The sequence below is a fragment of the Fusarium oxysporum genome, chromosome 4, assembly GCF_000149955.1.
Source record: "Fusarium oxysporum f. sp. lycopersici 4287 chromosome 4, whole genome shotgun sequence".
Classification (NCBI taxonomy): Eukaryota; Fungi; Ascomycota; class Sordariomycetes; order Hypocreales; family Nectriaceae; genus Fusarium; species Fusarium oxysporum.
Genome location: NC_030989.1, coordinates 246,450 through 261,035, shown reverse-complemented (window position 1 = coordinate 261,035; position 14,586 = coordinate 246,450). Strand labels below are relative to the sequence as shown.

At 46.8% G+C, this 14,586-nt stretch overlaps 6 protein-coding genes across 6 annotated transcripts; 4 read left to right on the top strand and 2 right to left on the bottom strand.

The window, feature by feature from the left end:
* Nucleotides 1-781: 781 nt before the first annotated feature.
* Nucleotides 782-1,444, top strand: FOXG_07462 (uncharacterized protein; the record flags this gene model as incomplete). Its single annotated transcript, XM_018386047.1, has 1 exon — nucleotides 782-1,444. One exon carries the CDS (start codon nucleotides 782-784, stop codon nucleotides 1,442-1,444), a length of 663 nt encoding a protein of 220 aa, XP_018243145.1.
* A 318-nt stretch (nucleotides 1,445-1,762) lies between these two features.
* FOXG_07461 (NADPH-ferrihemoprotein reductase) lies at nucleotides 1,763-4,115 on the top strand. The gene is made up of 3 exons (XM_018386046.1): nucleotides 1,763-3,639; nucleotides 3,690-3,968; nucleotides 4,016-4,115. Exons 1-3 carry the CDS (start codon nucleotides 1,813-1,815, stop codon nucleotides 4,028-4,030), a joined length of 2,121 nt encoding a protein of 706 aa, XP_018243144.1. The 5' UTR covers nucleotides 1,763-1,812; the 3' UTR covers nucleotides 4,031-4,115.
* Nucleotides 4,061-6,241, bottom strand: FOXG_19488 (uncharacterized protein). Its single transcript, XM_018399709.1, has one exon. The coding sequence runs from the start codon at nucleotides 6,129-6,131 to the stop codon at nucleotides 4,131-4,133; it is 2,001 nt and encodes a 666-aa protein (XP_018243143.1). The 5' UTR covers nucleotides 6,132-6,241; the 3' UTR covers nucleotides 4,061-4,130.
* A 765-nt stretch (nucleotides 6,242-7,006) lies between these two features.
* On the bottom strand, nucleotides 7,007-8,419 carry FOXG_07460 (uncharacterized protein; the record flags this gene model as incomplete). Its single annotated transcript, XM_018386045.1, has 4 exons — nucleotides 7,007-7,320; nucleotides 7,368-7,824; nucleotides 7,992-8,285; nucleotides 8,333-8,419. The coding sequence occupies 4 exons, from the start codon at nucleotides 8,417-8,419 to the stop codon at nucleotides 7,007-7,009; spliced, it is 1,152 nt and encodes a 383-aa protein (XP_018243142.1).
* Nucleotides 8,420-9,249: 830 nt separating this feature from the next.
* FOXG_07459 (uncharacterized protein) lies at nucleotides 9,250-10,776 on the top strand. Its single transcript, XM_018386044.1, has 3 exons — nucleotides 9,250-9,655; nucleotides 9,709-9,937; nucleotides 9,984-10,776. Exons 1-3 carry the CDS (start codon nucleotides 9,264-9,266, stop codon nucleotides 10,758-10,760), a joined length of 1,398 nt encoding a protein of 465 aa, XP_018243141.1. The 5' UTR covers nucleotides 9,250-9,263; the 3' UTR covers nucleotides 10,761-10,776.
* A 2,380-nt stretch (nucleotides 10,777-13,156) lies between these two features.
* Nucleotides 13,157-14,278, top strand: FOXG_07458 (uncharacterized protein; the record flags this gene model as incomplete). Its single annotated transcript, XM_018386043.1, has 1 exon — nucleotides 13,157-14,278. One exon carries the CDS (start codon nucleotides 13,157-13,159, stop codon nucleotides 14,276-14,278), a length of 1,122 nt encoding a protein of 373 aa, XP_018243140.1.
* Between the last annotated feature and the right edge of the window lie 308 nt (nucleotides 14,279-14,586).

The following is a 14,586-nucleotide window of genomic DNA, read 5'->3' as shown; positions in this document are numbered from 1 at the left end:
GCGTTAACGCTAATACGCCGTTTGGTGGGATTAAACAGAGTGGCTTTGGGAGGGAGAATGGCGAAGATGCGCTGCATGATTGGACGCAGGTCAAGTGTGTCAAGGTCAATGTTTTTAAGCTGTAGATTTTGATATAAGTATTACTGTCAAACTACTATTAAGTCACTTTAATGACCTTTCCTGGTGTTTGTGATGACTTCCTCTTGCGGCATGACCAGAAACTACCCATTTCGGAAGTAAGCAGAGAAACTCACTAATTCCTCATCAAGTACTAATCCGACACTAAGAGATAACTAAAAAGCGCGCTCGCTTCGCTTCGCTATCAATTGACGTGCCCCTCTTTATCTCTTCATTCTTCGGAACCAGATAGCCCGGAACTCGAGGATTCCGAGTGTTACCATCACATATGCTTCTCCATGACTCGACTGCTTGTTCATCACTATTCTTATCAGTTTCATTTTGTCCGTTCCGGTCGGAACCTTTGAGGCATCAGTCAATGCTGTATCATTGCAGAAAGACCGCGTAATGTTTTGTTGACTTGTTGCAAGGCTCGTATCAGATATCAGATTATCCCTATCGCCTGCATTCTTGCCTGTTCTCAGTTGTCGCACGGCAGTTCACCATGATCTCTTCACCGGACTGTCACAAGAAACCCTCAATTCTCAGAAACATACAACTTGGCCAGTTTCTGTCTCATTTACACAGAACAATTGAGTCGCGAGAAGGTCGAGATGTCGTCCTTCTATTTGCTGGCGAAGCCATACGCCTGGTCACCTTCATCATGGACCTATTAGCATCTTACCTCTCAAGACTGCAGATTCAAAGATTGAAAGGTCTCTCCAAATCATTCTTCACAATATCTCACGTCAACTCGATGGCAACATCAACAACACGAGTCGCAAACTGTTCAAGAGCACTCTGTGCAATGCTTGATGAGTGGCAGATAATGAATCGCCTCTTCGGGGTCTTGGATATGTGGAAGGCAGCCAGAGATCTCATTAAACTAGTCTCCGCCGAGAGATCAACAGGAAAACCCATGAAAAAGCTGGATATTGGAATCCAAACTTCACAGATCCTCTGTCTGACATCATTCCACGTCTCGGAAGCGATTGGTTTCCTCTCAACAAGAGGAATTCTCAAGCGCTCAGCCAAATCAGAAGAAAAGTTGACATTTCTCGCAATTCGGTCCTGGGCGGCGTTTACTATGATTGAGATTGGTCGTTTGTCACTGGATTGGATAAACACTATGCAGGACAAGGAAAAACTGGCGACAAAGACATGGAAGGCAAAATGGAAGAGCGATATGCTTCAGAATTTGGCTTGGGCTAGTGTTGCCACCCATTGGAGTCTGAGAAATGGTTTGATACCCGAGGCTTTTGTTTCGCCGCTGGCGGTGTTCGCGACGTGGAGTTTGGTCAGGGACGCTTGGAAGAATGCGGCTTAATCCTCAGTGTACATTATCGTGGTAGCAAAATAATCCAGGCGTGGAATTAAGGAGAACTATCAAAGAAACATCGTGATCTCTATATCCGTATTTCCCAGTGTAACCGAAATCTTGATTTGCTGTTGAACACCTTGGTTCGACTTCTGGTCGGAAAGATTGCGAAAGTTCCGATGACTTTATGATGCTTGTGATTGGCTGTTGGATTTTGCGTCGAAAGCTCGGTCGTCGGAAAACTATTCCGCGCCGGATACTCGGGCCATGAGAAAGTTCGCGATGACTTCTCGAAATGGTATAATAGGCTTTCAGGATTTCTGAATAGTTGCAGATCATCATCAACATCAATTCTATCTACCCCAATCTTCGACACGATGGCTGATATCGACATCATGACCAACGAGTCCATCTTGGACGAAGCTCTTCTTACAACAGAGTCTCCCGTCATTGACTCAACCGACTTGATCGTCCTTCTTTCCCTCCTCCTCGGAGCAATTGTCTATATCTCCAATGGGAAGCTACGAAACCCCTTCTTCCCCAAACCCACCACATCAGCAGAAACAACAGCTTCAAAAGAAGACAGTCTTCGAAGCATCTCTCACATCTGTAACACCACCGGAAAGAACTGCATCATCTTCTACGGCTCACAAACCGGCACCGCAGAGAACTACGCTCAAAAGCTAGCACGAGAAGCCAGTTCACGCTATGGCCTCGATCCCATGGTCGCTGACCTTGAGGAGTATGACTATAATGATTTTTCTGAACTCTCAGAGCAAGTCGTATTGATGTTTGTCCTCGCTACGTACGGCGAGGGTGAACCAACTGATAACGCCCAGGACTTTTACACCTACATCACTGGCGGTGAAGATGGGGATCAACCGGATGCTGATCTTCAGAACGTCAAGTATGTTGCTTTCGGTCTAGGGAATAGCACTTATGAGCATTATAATGCTATGGTGAGACGTGTTTCCAAAGCACTGGATCAGCTCGGTGCGAAGAATCTTGCTAGTATTGGGGAGGCTGACGATGCGGCTGGGACGACTGAAGAGGACTTTCTGGCATGGAAGCAGGACATGTGGCCGAAGCTTGTCCAAGAGTTTGGGCTTCAGGAGAGAGATGTTGCCTATGAGTCTACCTTTGGTGTTCTGGAAAGAGATGACCTGAGTGCGAGCTCGCCTGGAGTCTTTCTCGGTGAAGCAAACGCGGATCATCTTGATACCAGCTCTGGCAACCGTCAGTTCAGCAACACGAACCCTTACATCGCCAAGATCACTGAGTCTCGCGAGGTATTCACTTCCGAGGATCGGAACTGCATTCACATGGAGATCGATCTTGGCGACTCAGGTCTGTCTTATGAGACGGGTGATCACATCGCTATCTGGCCTACCAACTCAGAAGATCAAGTCGCCCAACTTCTCAACATTCTTGGGTTGACCGAGAAGAAGGATACAGTTATTTCTATTGTCAGTCGGGAGGCAACAGCAAAGTCACCTGTCCCTACACCGACTACATATGCTGCTGCACTACGATATTACCTTGAAATTACTGGACCTGTATCTCGAGAGTTCATCAACGTCATCGCTGCTTTTGCACCTACCGAGATCGCAAAGGTCGAAGCGACGAAGCTTGGTAGCGATAAGGTGTATTTCCATGAGAAAATCAGCCAGAAATGTCTTTCACTTGCTCAAGTGTTGAGTATGCTCAGCGGCGGCCAACCATGGCCTAAGCTGCCCTTCTCAGCTATCGTAGAAGGACTCAGCAAACTTCAGCCTCGATACTACTCCATCTCCTCATCATCCCTCGTCCAACCCTCCCTCGTTTCCATCACCGCTGCCGTTGAATCAGCCGAGATACAAGGCCGACCCGATGTCTTCAAGGGCGTTGCTACGAACTACCTTCTCTCTCTCAAACAGGCTCAGAATCAGGAATCTCAATCACAAGAGTATCAACTCGATGGTCCTCGGGAGAAGTACGTCGGCTTCAAAGCGCCCGTTCATCTTCGCAAGTCCAACTTCAAACTACCCAAAGACTCATCCCGCCCCGTCATCATGATCGGTCCAGGAACTGGTGTCGCGCCATTCAGAGGTTTCGTGCAAGAGCGAGCTGCGTTGAAGAAGCAGGGTAAGAAAGTTGGAAAGAGTCTGTTGTTCTTTGGATGTCGGCGACGGGATGAAGATTATCTCTATGAGTCAGAGTGGGAGGTAAGTCGACGTTCTCTCCGTGTCCCGCCAACCCTACTAACAATGGCCAGGAACACAAGAATACCCTCGGTGATAGCTTTGATATCCATACCGCCTTCTCCAGAGAGGCCAAGCAAAAGGTCTACGTGCAGCATCTTATCAAGTCTCACGCCAATGATGTGATAGACATGATTGATAACGGCGCGATTGTCTATGTTTGTGGCGATGCGAAGCACATGGCTCGGGATGTCAACTCAACGCTCATCTCTATCTGGGCTGAACAGCGCAATATCTCCGTTGAGAGCGCGACGGAGAAGGTTAAAGGTTTAAGAGATACTGCAAGATATCAGGTAAGCATTTCTCATCTGAGGTTGAAGCCATTGCTAACATCTCGAAGGAGGATATCTGGTAGATATAGTAGTGTAGCAGCATCTGTAGACAATATGCGTAGTTCGTAAGTTCTCAGTTTATTGATATGAATTTAACTATTATACCAAATATTTCCATTGTGATTATACGATTCTGATCCGCACCTGTGCACTGTCCGGCCACGCAAAAGTCTCCAGATCAGAAGCCATAGTATCTTCCTGAGAAGAGCCAACACTCTTAGGCTTTGCATTGATAGTGCAGAAGCCGACTCGTTGGTATGTATCGCTGTCAACCTTTTTCAAAACCAAACACGCACAATTCACCCTACGAGAGTATGTGATCCCAGCGATCGGGGCACAAAATACCTGATCTCCAAATTTCAGACCATCGTCCTCAAGCACGCAATCAGGCTTGAAGAATCCTTTTCTGAGTGAAGGGTCAAGTTTGTGGATGGTCCACAAAACCTCCCCTTCAGGATCCTGGCAGATCTCAGCTAATGTCAATGACGTCTTGATATCCAGGAATCCCCTTCGGACCTCGCCCGTGGGATCAGTCGTTGCAGGCTCACAGCTTACTTCCAGGATAACGCATGCCTGTTTTGGCTCCTTGGTTGGCTGAATCGAATGAAGCCAGATTGGCCCGGGCCACCACCAGCTACAGCCTGAATCAGTATCGACAGCGGCCCAAGACCATGAAGGCGCACGGTAATACGGAGGTCTGTGGCCTACACCACCTGAAGTTGCCACGTTGTAATTAGAGACATGGTACCAGCAGAGATCATGGAGAAGCGAGTCTTGCCACAATCCCGCGAGATAGACACCGCCTCTAACTTGTTTTCGCTGTTGAGCTAGGCCTGATAACGCCGGAAGCTTATCAGAGGCGTTGGTCAATTGGCGGCTTGTGTATTCGTGAACTACCTGCTCCCACCACTCGAGAGCACCTTCTGAGTCGTCCGGGGGAGCTTTGGCAGCTTCTTCAGTCATGTGAAATCGATGCCAGGGCGACTGCTTTGTCTCTTGTCTGTCTAGATGCCCGCATTCGCAAGTGATTCGTGTTTTGCATCTCCAGGCAATGTCGAACTCGCCAAAGTGAAGCACGCGTGAGGGAAGGAGGAATTCCTGAAGAGTCCAGCCGCGTGTCTCCAGACATGGGATATCATCTTGGTAGTGATTGATGGACTCCCTGATGTATCCAAATGCTTGATCCCCGTTATCGGTGGTAACTTCCTTTCTATACTCATTAACGGGATCTCTGGAAAAGAAGCCACTGTCCATGTGGTCCGAGAGGTCAGCGGAGATGGTAAAATGGGAGTTTTGATACGTCCTCGCCATTGTAGAGTTCTCTTGAGCAAAGTCCTGCCTAGTGACTTCGAGCTCGTCAGGTGTTATTTCTGCAAAGCTTTGTAGAATACACAAGCTATCAATCCAAAGATATTTAACATCCATTGACCGGCAAACCGTTACAGCATCCCGGAATGTAGCGGGCAGGTCCACCCACTCGATCTTCTTCAGGTGACTTTTGACTGTCTGTGCAGTTGTTTTGAGCTGTTTGTGTCTAGGATCGCCCCAGCGATGGCTCAGGCAGACGTAAGGGAACTCATCTCCTCGGGTCTCTATCAATCTGACAGGATCATCGAGAGCGCCCTCAACCATAAGCAGCCTTTTTGGTAGTGGTACTCCTGTAGTAATGGGCCTAGGACAGGCGTGCCCGGCCAAGCACTCGGATAACCATTCTCTTGCGCGTTCAAAACTTTCCCTCGAGTTCGTATATCGCCCAACACGGTAGCTTCTGCCAAAACGCTCTCCTACAACTTCGAAGGCATCCGCCTGTCCGTCCATAAATACCTCAAAAGTGACTTCTTGTTCTGTTACTTGGATGGTAAGACAATCATAACGTTTTGTCATGACCAATTCCTCAAGTTTCAACTTCTCCTCAGCTTCGTCCTTGAACAATGCCTCTGAGATTCCAGGGAGGTGACCTCTTACACAATCCAAGACAATATCTCTATAAAGACAGCAAAGACGGCACGAACTTGCTGACGAGCGTAATTCAGAAAATGTGGTGCGGTACCGCACATGCAACACCCGATGAGCACACGAGTTTGTAATCGAGACTTCATTCCAAGGCACACGTGTAGTAGCCATCTTTGCAGCGAATACACGCTAATTGGGGAGAAATTAATGACAATCAACTGGTATAAATAGAGGGCTTGATCAAGATTGTAAACTTAGTGTTATTCTTCTGTAAAGTTGCGAGTTTCTCGTCACCCTTGTTACGATCCTAGCGGTTACGTCATGTTACGACCCTCACGGTTACGTCACGTATACCCCACAGCTTTCCCACCGTTCGACCAATCACCCCAAGACCGAATGCTTCCATCTCGGTCCTCCAGAATCGACCATTCAGGAACAGACCGAGTCACCGGAGACCGGTCCAGGACCGACCCTTAAACATCTCGGTCCTTCGGTCAAGATATACCATCATATACCTCTCAGTTATATATAAACCATATTCATTAGTAGTTTTATAGATTCTAGTTTACCAGCTATTAATAAAACTTTCTTTATATTAGTTAGGTTTAATATATATTAAATTTACTATTAAGAGATATAATACTTTAACAATACTTAGTACCACGCCTTATATAATCTACTAATAATAAACCTAGCACAGCTTAGTTTATCTACAGTTAGGAACTAACCATCACAACCCTAGGTTGGGCCCAGATGGACTATTATAAATGCGACATTGGGGTTTATTCTCATATTCATTTGATAAAGTATGAATTATTATTGGACAAGAATAAATTAAGAAGCCAGAAGGGCGGTGAAGGTAGGTTTACGAATGACGTCCCCAAACAAACTCCCGTATCTTTATTCCCTAAAGCGTACCTTTCGCAATGGCATTTCATTTCTGTGTACCAGTACGTTCAATATCTTCAAGACCATAGATTGTTCTCGAAAAGCCGAAATAATCTAAATTATTGATATAATGTTTGAATTGTAAGAAGAATCATCGACTATGTCGCACGAGCTGATATCTTCTCCGCCTCTTTCATGACATCCCAAGCATAAAAAAAGTCTCGAATCGGTTTCGTAAAGTTCATCGCCTCAGGAGGAAAAATCCCCTCTCCCCAGATATCTTCAGCCCGCTTCCGCAGAATACTCGAAATTCCAGGTTGTGCATCAGAAAGCAGTTGAGTAACATGAATGCGGCGCTTCAAAATGTCATTATATAAGCCCAGACGCTCTGCGACCTTTTCTGGGCTCTGCATGTCCTTGAAGAGAGCTTCAAGTGCTGCTGCCTCTTCAATCGCCAGGACTGCGCCTTGTGCTAGGTTTATTGTCAGCAGGGTGATGTTCAAGGATTTTGCAACGTACCATGCGTTGGCTGGATGGGATGTGCAGCATCACCAATTATAACAGCTCTCTCCCTGGTATACGTCTCAAGTGGCTCCCTGCGAAACAGCTTATGGACAGAAACACTCGTCGACAAACTGAACAACTTGGCCACCAGCGGATTGAATCCCGCCACCATGGCAGTGATGTCTTGAACGTTGGTATCTGTATTCCAATCGACGGCGTACTCATTCTCCGCCTTTGTTTTGTGTCGAAATGCAACGTTGAGCACCTTTCCATCGCGACAGGGATACGTAACGAGGAAAGTCCCGGTGGAAAGTTCAAAGGGGACCCAGAATCCTGGGTCTTGGTGTTTGAAGATGGCTTCGAGGTCGGGGTCTTTGTTGACTTCCGAGAATGGGATTAGACAGCGGTAAAATGAGGAGCCGATATCCTCGAGAGGGGCGTCTTTCCGAGTGATTTCGTCGACGAGGTTAGTCTGAAAGAAAGATTAGTCAGTGAAGATTTCAACGTGACAGATACTGGACTTGCTCGAACACCGTCAGCAACAACTACAAGATCTTTCCGAAAAGCCTCCCCATTGTCCAACAAAATCGTGGCTCTCTCACAATCAAGGCTCGTAACAGAGTTTCCGTTGTGAATTACCACCGGCGAACCCAGATATCGCTCATTGCTCGACAGAGCCATTTCTTTCAACGCAGTATGAAGATCTACACGATGAAAAAACATGAATGGCGCACCATATTCATCTTCAACATAACTAAAGTTTTCGACAACCAGGTCCTTTAGTGTATGTGGATCTACCATGCGCATCTGCTTACTCTGCACACCGCGAGCTGTCTTGGGATCAAAGCCGAAGTGATGAAGAACGCGCATTCCATTTGGAGTGATGGTTATTGTAGCACCTATTTCATCCTTGAAGTTGGATCTCTCAAAGACCTACGCGATGTCAGCTGAGGCTAATCGCGAGATGTTGGTTTAATAACCTCAACTTGGGCGCCAGTTCGTCGAAGGGCGATGGCAGCACTGAGCCCACCGATGCCGGCACCAATGATTCCAACCTTCAAGGTCATTTTTGCAGGGTAAACGATGAATAGCTCAACCGTTGCCGACGGGCTTTCTGTCGTGGCACAGTGACTTATAAATAAGTTGCTACGCCTTACAGATCAGCAGCGTAAGCCCCCGCCTGCGGAAGGCCAATGCCGAGATTAGGCGCTTAGATAAGAGGTCAGATCCTACCGGCACTGCAAACCCTTCAAAGAAGTCAAAGCTTGAATGTGGGCAGACTTTTGGCGTCCATGTTTTCTCCGGGGCTTTGATGGAGAACCACTGTAAGAGGGCTAGGTGATTTTTGGTGGTTGCTTCGATAGCTGTAAGGCTAGCCGAGATCTGCACTTGTTGATCGTCAATGACGCAATGTGTAATACGCTGGACGCGCTATACGCTCACCATACGCCTTAGGTAACGCTAGTGAAGCGCAAGGGCTTACAGAAACCAATTCTCTGCCTGCTCTGCTCCATAAGTCCCTTGCTGGCGACTGGGCCACTCTACCATATCGTACACGAAATCCCATGCTCTATCATGGATGACAAAGAAAAGAGGGGTTGATCACCGAATCTCATTCAGTCTTTGTAATAGATGCATCGCGAAAGGAAGTAAGCCAGGCTTGCATTAGTTCGTTCTTAGACGAATAAGAAATTGTCTTGAGATGTCGGCGTAGCGTCTACTTCCGCGGTGATTGGCTTATTCATCAACCATGAGAAACATGCATACGCCACGGCTCTAAGGCATTGAAGGAACTTGACAAGTTAACACTGCCCAGCGGGCCTGCGGCTTGGAGGTCCCCGAGAATATAAATATGACCAAACCCACATCCAATCTACGCTGCGCGTTCATTCCACATAAGCTGCATCCATCATGACTGTAATATCTCTGTTTTCGAAGCTCGAGGCTCACCTGGCCGACACTCAAGCCAAAACCTACTCGCCTAGTGCAGCAGACTACAAGCAAGTCGAACAGTGCTTTATTGACAACCCAGTTCAAACTCTTGGGGTAGTCAGACCTCAGACCAGCGATGAAGTGGCCTTGATTGTGCAGTTCTGCTTGGAGCACCGCGTCGAGTTTAGCGTGCGAGGGGGAGGCCATGATTGTGCCAGTCGAACATTGGTGGATGGGGCACTTGTGATTGACATGCGAGATATCAAGCACGTTGTTATAGCCGAAGACAAGAAAAGCGCAAGAGTCGGCGGGGGCATTCTCGGCGGCGAATTGGCCAAGGCCTTGGGGAAAGAAGGCCTGAGTACGCCGACGTGAGTACTTTGACCAAGCTTTATAAGGTTCCAATACTGATCAAAGACTCTAGCGGTACGGTCGCAAGTGTAGGATATACTGGATGGGCTACTCTCGGTGGCTACGGACCGTTGACGTCGCATTATGGCCTCGGCGTTGACCAGATCATCGGAGCAAAGATCGTCGACGCTCGTGGAGAAGTCCAGGATGCCAATGAAGAACTGCTTGTCGGCATCCGAGGCGGTGGCGGATCACTCGGTGTAATTATTGAGCTGACTATCAAAATTTACCCAATCGACAAGGTAAGCTTCGCTCCCATCGAACCAGGACCTCAGCTCACATATCTAGATCCTCTCATCTATGATTGTCTACGACTCAAGCGACCTAACCGTATCTCTCACCTCCTACACCCAACACTACGAAAAGCTTCTCGAATCAGGCAAACTCCCGGTGTACCTACAACTACAGCCGATGATCGCCCAAATGCCAGGCCAGCCTGTCAGTTTCATGGTCATCGCGACTTGGCACGGCGACGACAAAAACGAAGGGCGATCTTGGATAAAGAACATAGCTGCGGCGGCTACCTGTGTGATGGAGAACACGCAGGAGATTACACTTGCGGAAATGCTCGAGAATAATGAGAAGTTGGTTACCTGGCCTTCATACGGTAGAGTCTATACTCTGAACTGTAAGACTCTGACTGAGAAGGCCATTGAAATCTTGGGAAAGCATTGTGTTAATGCAACAGGCGGAAGTCTGATCTTCTCATACCACACACTACTCTCAGCACAAGAGCCTGAACAGAAATCTGTTTTTGGAACGAGGGCACGCCATCATATGTTTGAGATCTACGCAGTTCTTGCAGATAAAAATATCGCGGAAGAACGAGTTCAATGGGCTGCCAAGGTCAAGGCCGAACTTCAGGCACAAGATGCTGATAATATCCTGGAGGGGTCGTATATATCGCTTGGCTCTCACGAGGATGCTGATGTCAAGAAGATCTATGGGAAGCATTATGAGACGTTGGCGGCTTTGAAGAGGAAGTATGATCCTGGGAATGTGTTCAAGCATAGCGTTCCAAGACTGGTCCTTGCTGAAGAGGGGGATGAGATTGTTGAGGCCTGAGTCCAGCGATGGAGATGCGCTACATCTTGCATATACTGAGAACTGAAAGAATCGGTCTTTGCAAAGTCTTTTACCAGGTTTATTCGTGCCAGAAATTGATAAAACCGCTACTTATTAGCTCAAGGAATTATTAGACCATATATGCACCCTTATGATGAGATGCACTAAGTTTAATAATACAGGCGAAATTTCTATTCTTCTTAGTCCTGAGCCTTAGACCTGTTTTATCAAGCTTATGATGATTTGCGAGGAGTTTATAGGAGATATCCTAAAGTTGAGGACGCGCAAGAGAGCCTGGCGCAACAACGTATAAACAGACATCTTACATCGTCCTTATCGTATAAGCTCTTCATCAATGCGCTAGACTAATCTCACGTCGCAAATATTACTCAGAGCTAGGGTGGTTTCATATGACATTCGTGAGTGCGAGTATCCACCAGTTGAAGAGTGTCTGGAGTGAAGCAGCCACTTCATCACCTTATTAGGTTTAAGTTTCAAATTTCTCAACAAGCTTTCGCCGCATGATTCACTCAAGTGGCCTGAACGATCATATATTTAGACCAATTTTAAAAATCCCCTCCATCCTAATGATGTCGTATCTTCTAGTGTCTATCGATATAACGCCGAATTTTTGGGTTGAAAAAGAAATGACGCCGAGGCAACTACCGTCAGACGAGCATTACAATACACCGTAGGAAACCCAACACGGCATCGAAGCAATTATAAACTCAACGGTAGAGCTTCCATTCCACGAGATCCTCCATCATCTCCGCGGTGTACTGGAGCAAAATCATCGATTAGCCATATAAAGTCAGCATTACACCTCGTTTGACATAAATGAAATTCCAGACCTCGACAAACATCAAATTCGAGGTTTAGGAATAAAATAGTTCTAATTTGTGTCTTTAAGGGTAGCATTGGAGGACTGTGGGAGCCAGTTCTACACAACTATCTTTATCGGCGGTTTCAACCTTATCTCTCAGATATTGACATGGCGAATACATTGCTATGGTAATGCATCCCATTGATCAGCCTCCAACAACCAATAATGAAGCTGCAGTCAGCCATGTGTTGGATATCTATTCCATGATTAACAACCGCCTCGACTCTATCGAAGTTGAAACACCGCCATTTTATACAACTCGTGCCCTTTTTTCAGGGCATTCTTCATAGCCATCCCAGGCCAGAACTGGGGTGGCCGCACTGCTCTGGAACATATTGTATCCTTAAAAGTACTAATCGTCCTCACTGGAGAAACAAAAGGACTGAGCGGACCAATTTCCTTCGCCTCTATCGCAGATAAGTCTGAAATCAGGACTTTGAATGGTCTGGAAGCCGTCGAGACCGACCTCGAGACGGCGGTCGACTTCACCATGGACCTGGAACATAGGGAAGAAGCTATTTTCGGTCTTCACCCGATCCAGTTGCTGCTTCGAGAGGTATACGTCCCTTTACTCAGGACCCGCTGTATGAGTCGTTGCAGGAACTGGCTGAGAGATTCGGATGGAAGGGTGGAAAGATTGTTGGGCCAAGTTCGCGGTGGGTAGATATGAACATGTATATAGCTTGGACTGGGTTTGGGGCGCAGGTTGATGCGGTGATGGTGAATAACAGGCAGAGGGTCATGTGGACCTGGCATTGGCGTAATTGTACTTGTGAGAAGGAGTGGGTATTTGTTGACGAGAATACTAGTACGTGAAGTGACTTCTCGAGGTGAGAAGGGCGTCCCTAAGGAGAAACAGAGATATAAGGCCAAGAGATAAGCAGTCTAAACCTTTATGAAAATATGCCTAATTTTATAATATGTTTTATGATTTAAGAGAGAGCTCCTAAAGTTCCCATGTCTTCACAAAGCGTTATATTAATTTAAACGCAACTATAAAGGCATAAACGTATATAGTTAAACTTCTATTAAATCATAAGAAAGCAATTTCTCTAGAAATAAAATAACGTTCAGGGTTCTGCCTAGCCAATTAAGAAACAATTAGTGCAATAGTCGATTACACTGTAAAGTGAGATCCCAACAAGAAGGAATTGTAGCTGATAAGCTGATTTTCGATCCAGAGTTATAATTGGCTTAAATCTATAATTTGAGCGGACCAGCACCAAGTCTTGAGCCAATGAATGATGTTTAATCAGAAGGGGTGCGGCTTAGTCATATCCAAAAATGGAAAGCAGCGCGTTGAATCTCGGATTCGCATTTATTTGGCGGGAATAGTGTCAGAAATCGTAGAAATAAGCATATACTCATGGAATCGACTTCGCTGACTTTCATCATTGACTATGGAGGCTGCAGTATATAAAGTTCACAGAAGCCAGAAGATGGCCCTGATCAAAGACAATTAATCTTATTCGTTCAACTTGATCTTCACTCAATACCAGTCATTGTTTTGACAATGGAACTCTCCAACAAAGCTGCCTACCTTCTCAGCCCCAACAGTCCCCTGATCGAGGTCAAATCTGCTCCCGTTCCAGAGCCTGGATCAAATGAACTACTCGTCAAAACAGAGGCCATCGCGATCAACCCAGTCGACGCCGTCAAACAGTCCATGGGCAACATGATGTTCGAGTGGCTCACATATCCCCTTGTCCTTGGTTACGACGTCGCTGGCCAAGTCATCAAGACCGGTTCTGGAGTTAATCGATTCAAGGAGGGTGATAAGATCGTTGGACTGGCAGCTGGTATGGATAAGCGCGGAAGAAGACCTGATGAGGGCGCTTTTCAAGAACTTGTCGTGATCAGAGAGCATTTGGCTGTAAAAGTTCCTGACGGTATGAAGAGTGTTGATGCGGCCGTGCTGCCTCTTACTGCTGTAACTGCTGCGTGCGCTTTGTTCCAAAAAGATCAGCTAGGCCTTCAAATGCCGCAGATCAAGACGCGCCTTAAGCATACTGGCGAGACAGTGCTGGTTTGGGGAGCGAGCACCAGTGTTGGGAGGAACGCCGTACAGCTTGCAGTCGCAGCTGGCTACGATGTCATCGCCACAGCGTCACCCAAGAACTGGGATACGGTGCGCAGTCTCGGCGCATCTGCAGTATTCGACTATCGCAGCTCGTCAGTCATAGACGATGTGGTGGCGGGTCTAAAGGACACAAGGTGTGCAGGCGCTGTAGCCATCGGTCAAGGCTCTCTGGCAAAGTGTATCGACATCATCAAGATGACGCTTGACGCTGCGAAGAACGTAGCCCAAGTCACGATTGATATGCCAGCATCGCCACCAACAGGCAAGCTCTCTATGGTTCCATTTGTTGCAAAGTACCTCTGGCTATCTTCAACAAACAGACTCAAGGTCTTGAGCAGCGGAGTCCGAAGCAAGTTTGTATTCGGCACGGATATAATCGATTGGGATGCTGATGGGAAGATATCGAAGTACCTGACCGAGGCACTGGACCTTGGGGAGTATACTCTGCCTTCCGAGGCCTGCGTTGTCGGAACTGGGTTGGATACGATTTCGCATGGGCTTGACAGGGTTCGGAACGAGAAGTCTGGGAAGAAGATCGTAGTTGTGTTAGAATGAGGCAGCTTTGTTTCTCCTATATATCTATTATCAGACCTGATCTTATATATAATCATTGAGCCAAATCCTGGCTCGCATTAAAATTAAAAATCGGCTATATAAGTCCCGTCACCGGTGTTATTCTCATCGACTGACATGAAGAAATAAATCGTCGCAAGAGAATCTATTCAGATATAGGATAAAGGGTCGGAGCATTCGGGGAAAATAAACTTATAACACAACCTTAAATTAGAGACTACGACCAAGTCTAAGTAAAGTTTTAGATTTTTACTCTAACTCTATCTGCCTTTAGGGCGGTCATTATGCTG

Bases quoted from the DNA above. Each gene is read 5' to 3' on its own strand.
- FOXG_07461 (XM_018386046.1), top strand. From the start codon at position 1,813: ATGGCTGATATCGACATCATGACCAACGAGTCCATCTTGGACGAAGCT. The intron at 3,640-3,689 runs GTAAGTCGACGT...AACAATGGCCAG, and splicing joins TCTATGAGTCAGAGTGGGAG to GAACACAAGAATACCCTCGG.
- FOXG_19488 (XM_018399709.1), bottom strand. From the start codon at position 6,131: ATGGCTACTACACGTGTGCCTTGGAATGAAGTCTCGATTACAAACTCG.
- FOXG_07459 (XM_018386044.1), top strand. From the start codon at position 9,264: ATGACTGTAATATCTCTGTTTTCGAAGCTCGAGGCTCACCTGGCCGAC. The intron at 9,656-9,708 runs GTGAGTACTTTG...CAAAGACTCTAG, and splicing joins GAAGGCCTGAGTACGCCGAC to CGGTACGGTCGCAAGTGTAG. The intron at 9,938-9,983 runs GTAAGCTTCGCT...TCACATATCTAG, and splicing joins AAATTTACCCAATCGACAAG to ATCCTCTCATCTATGATTGT.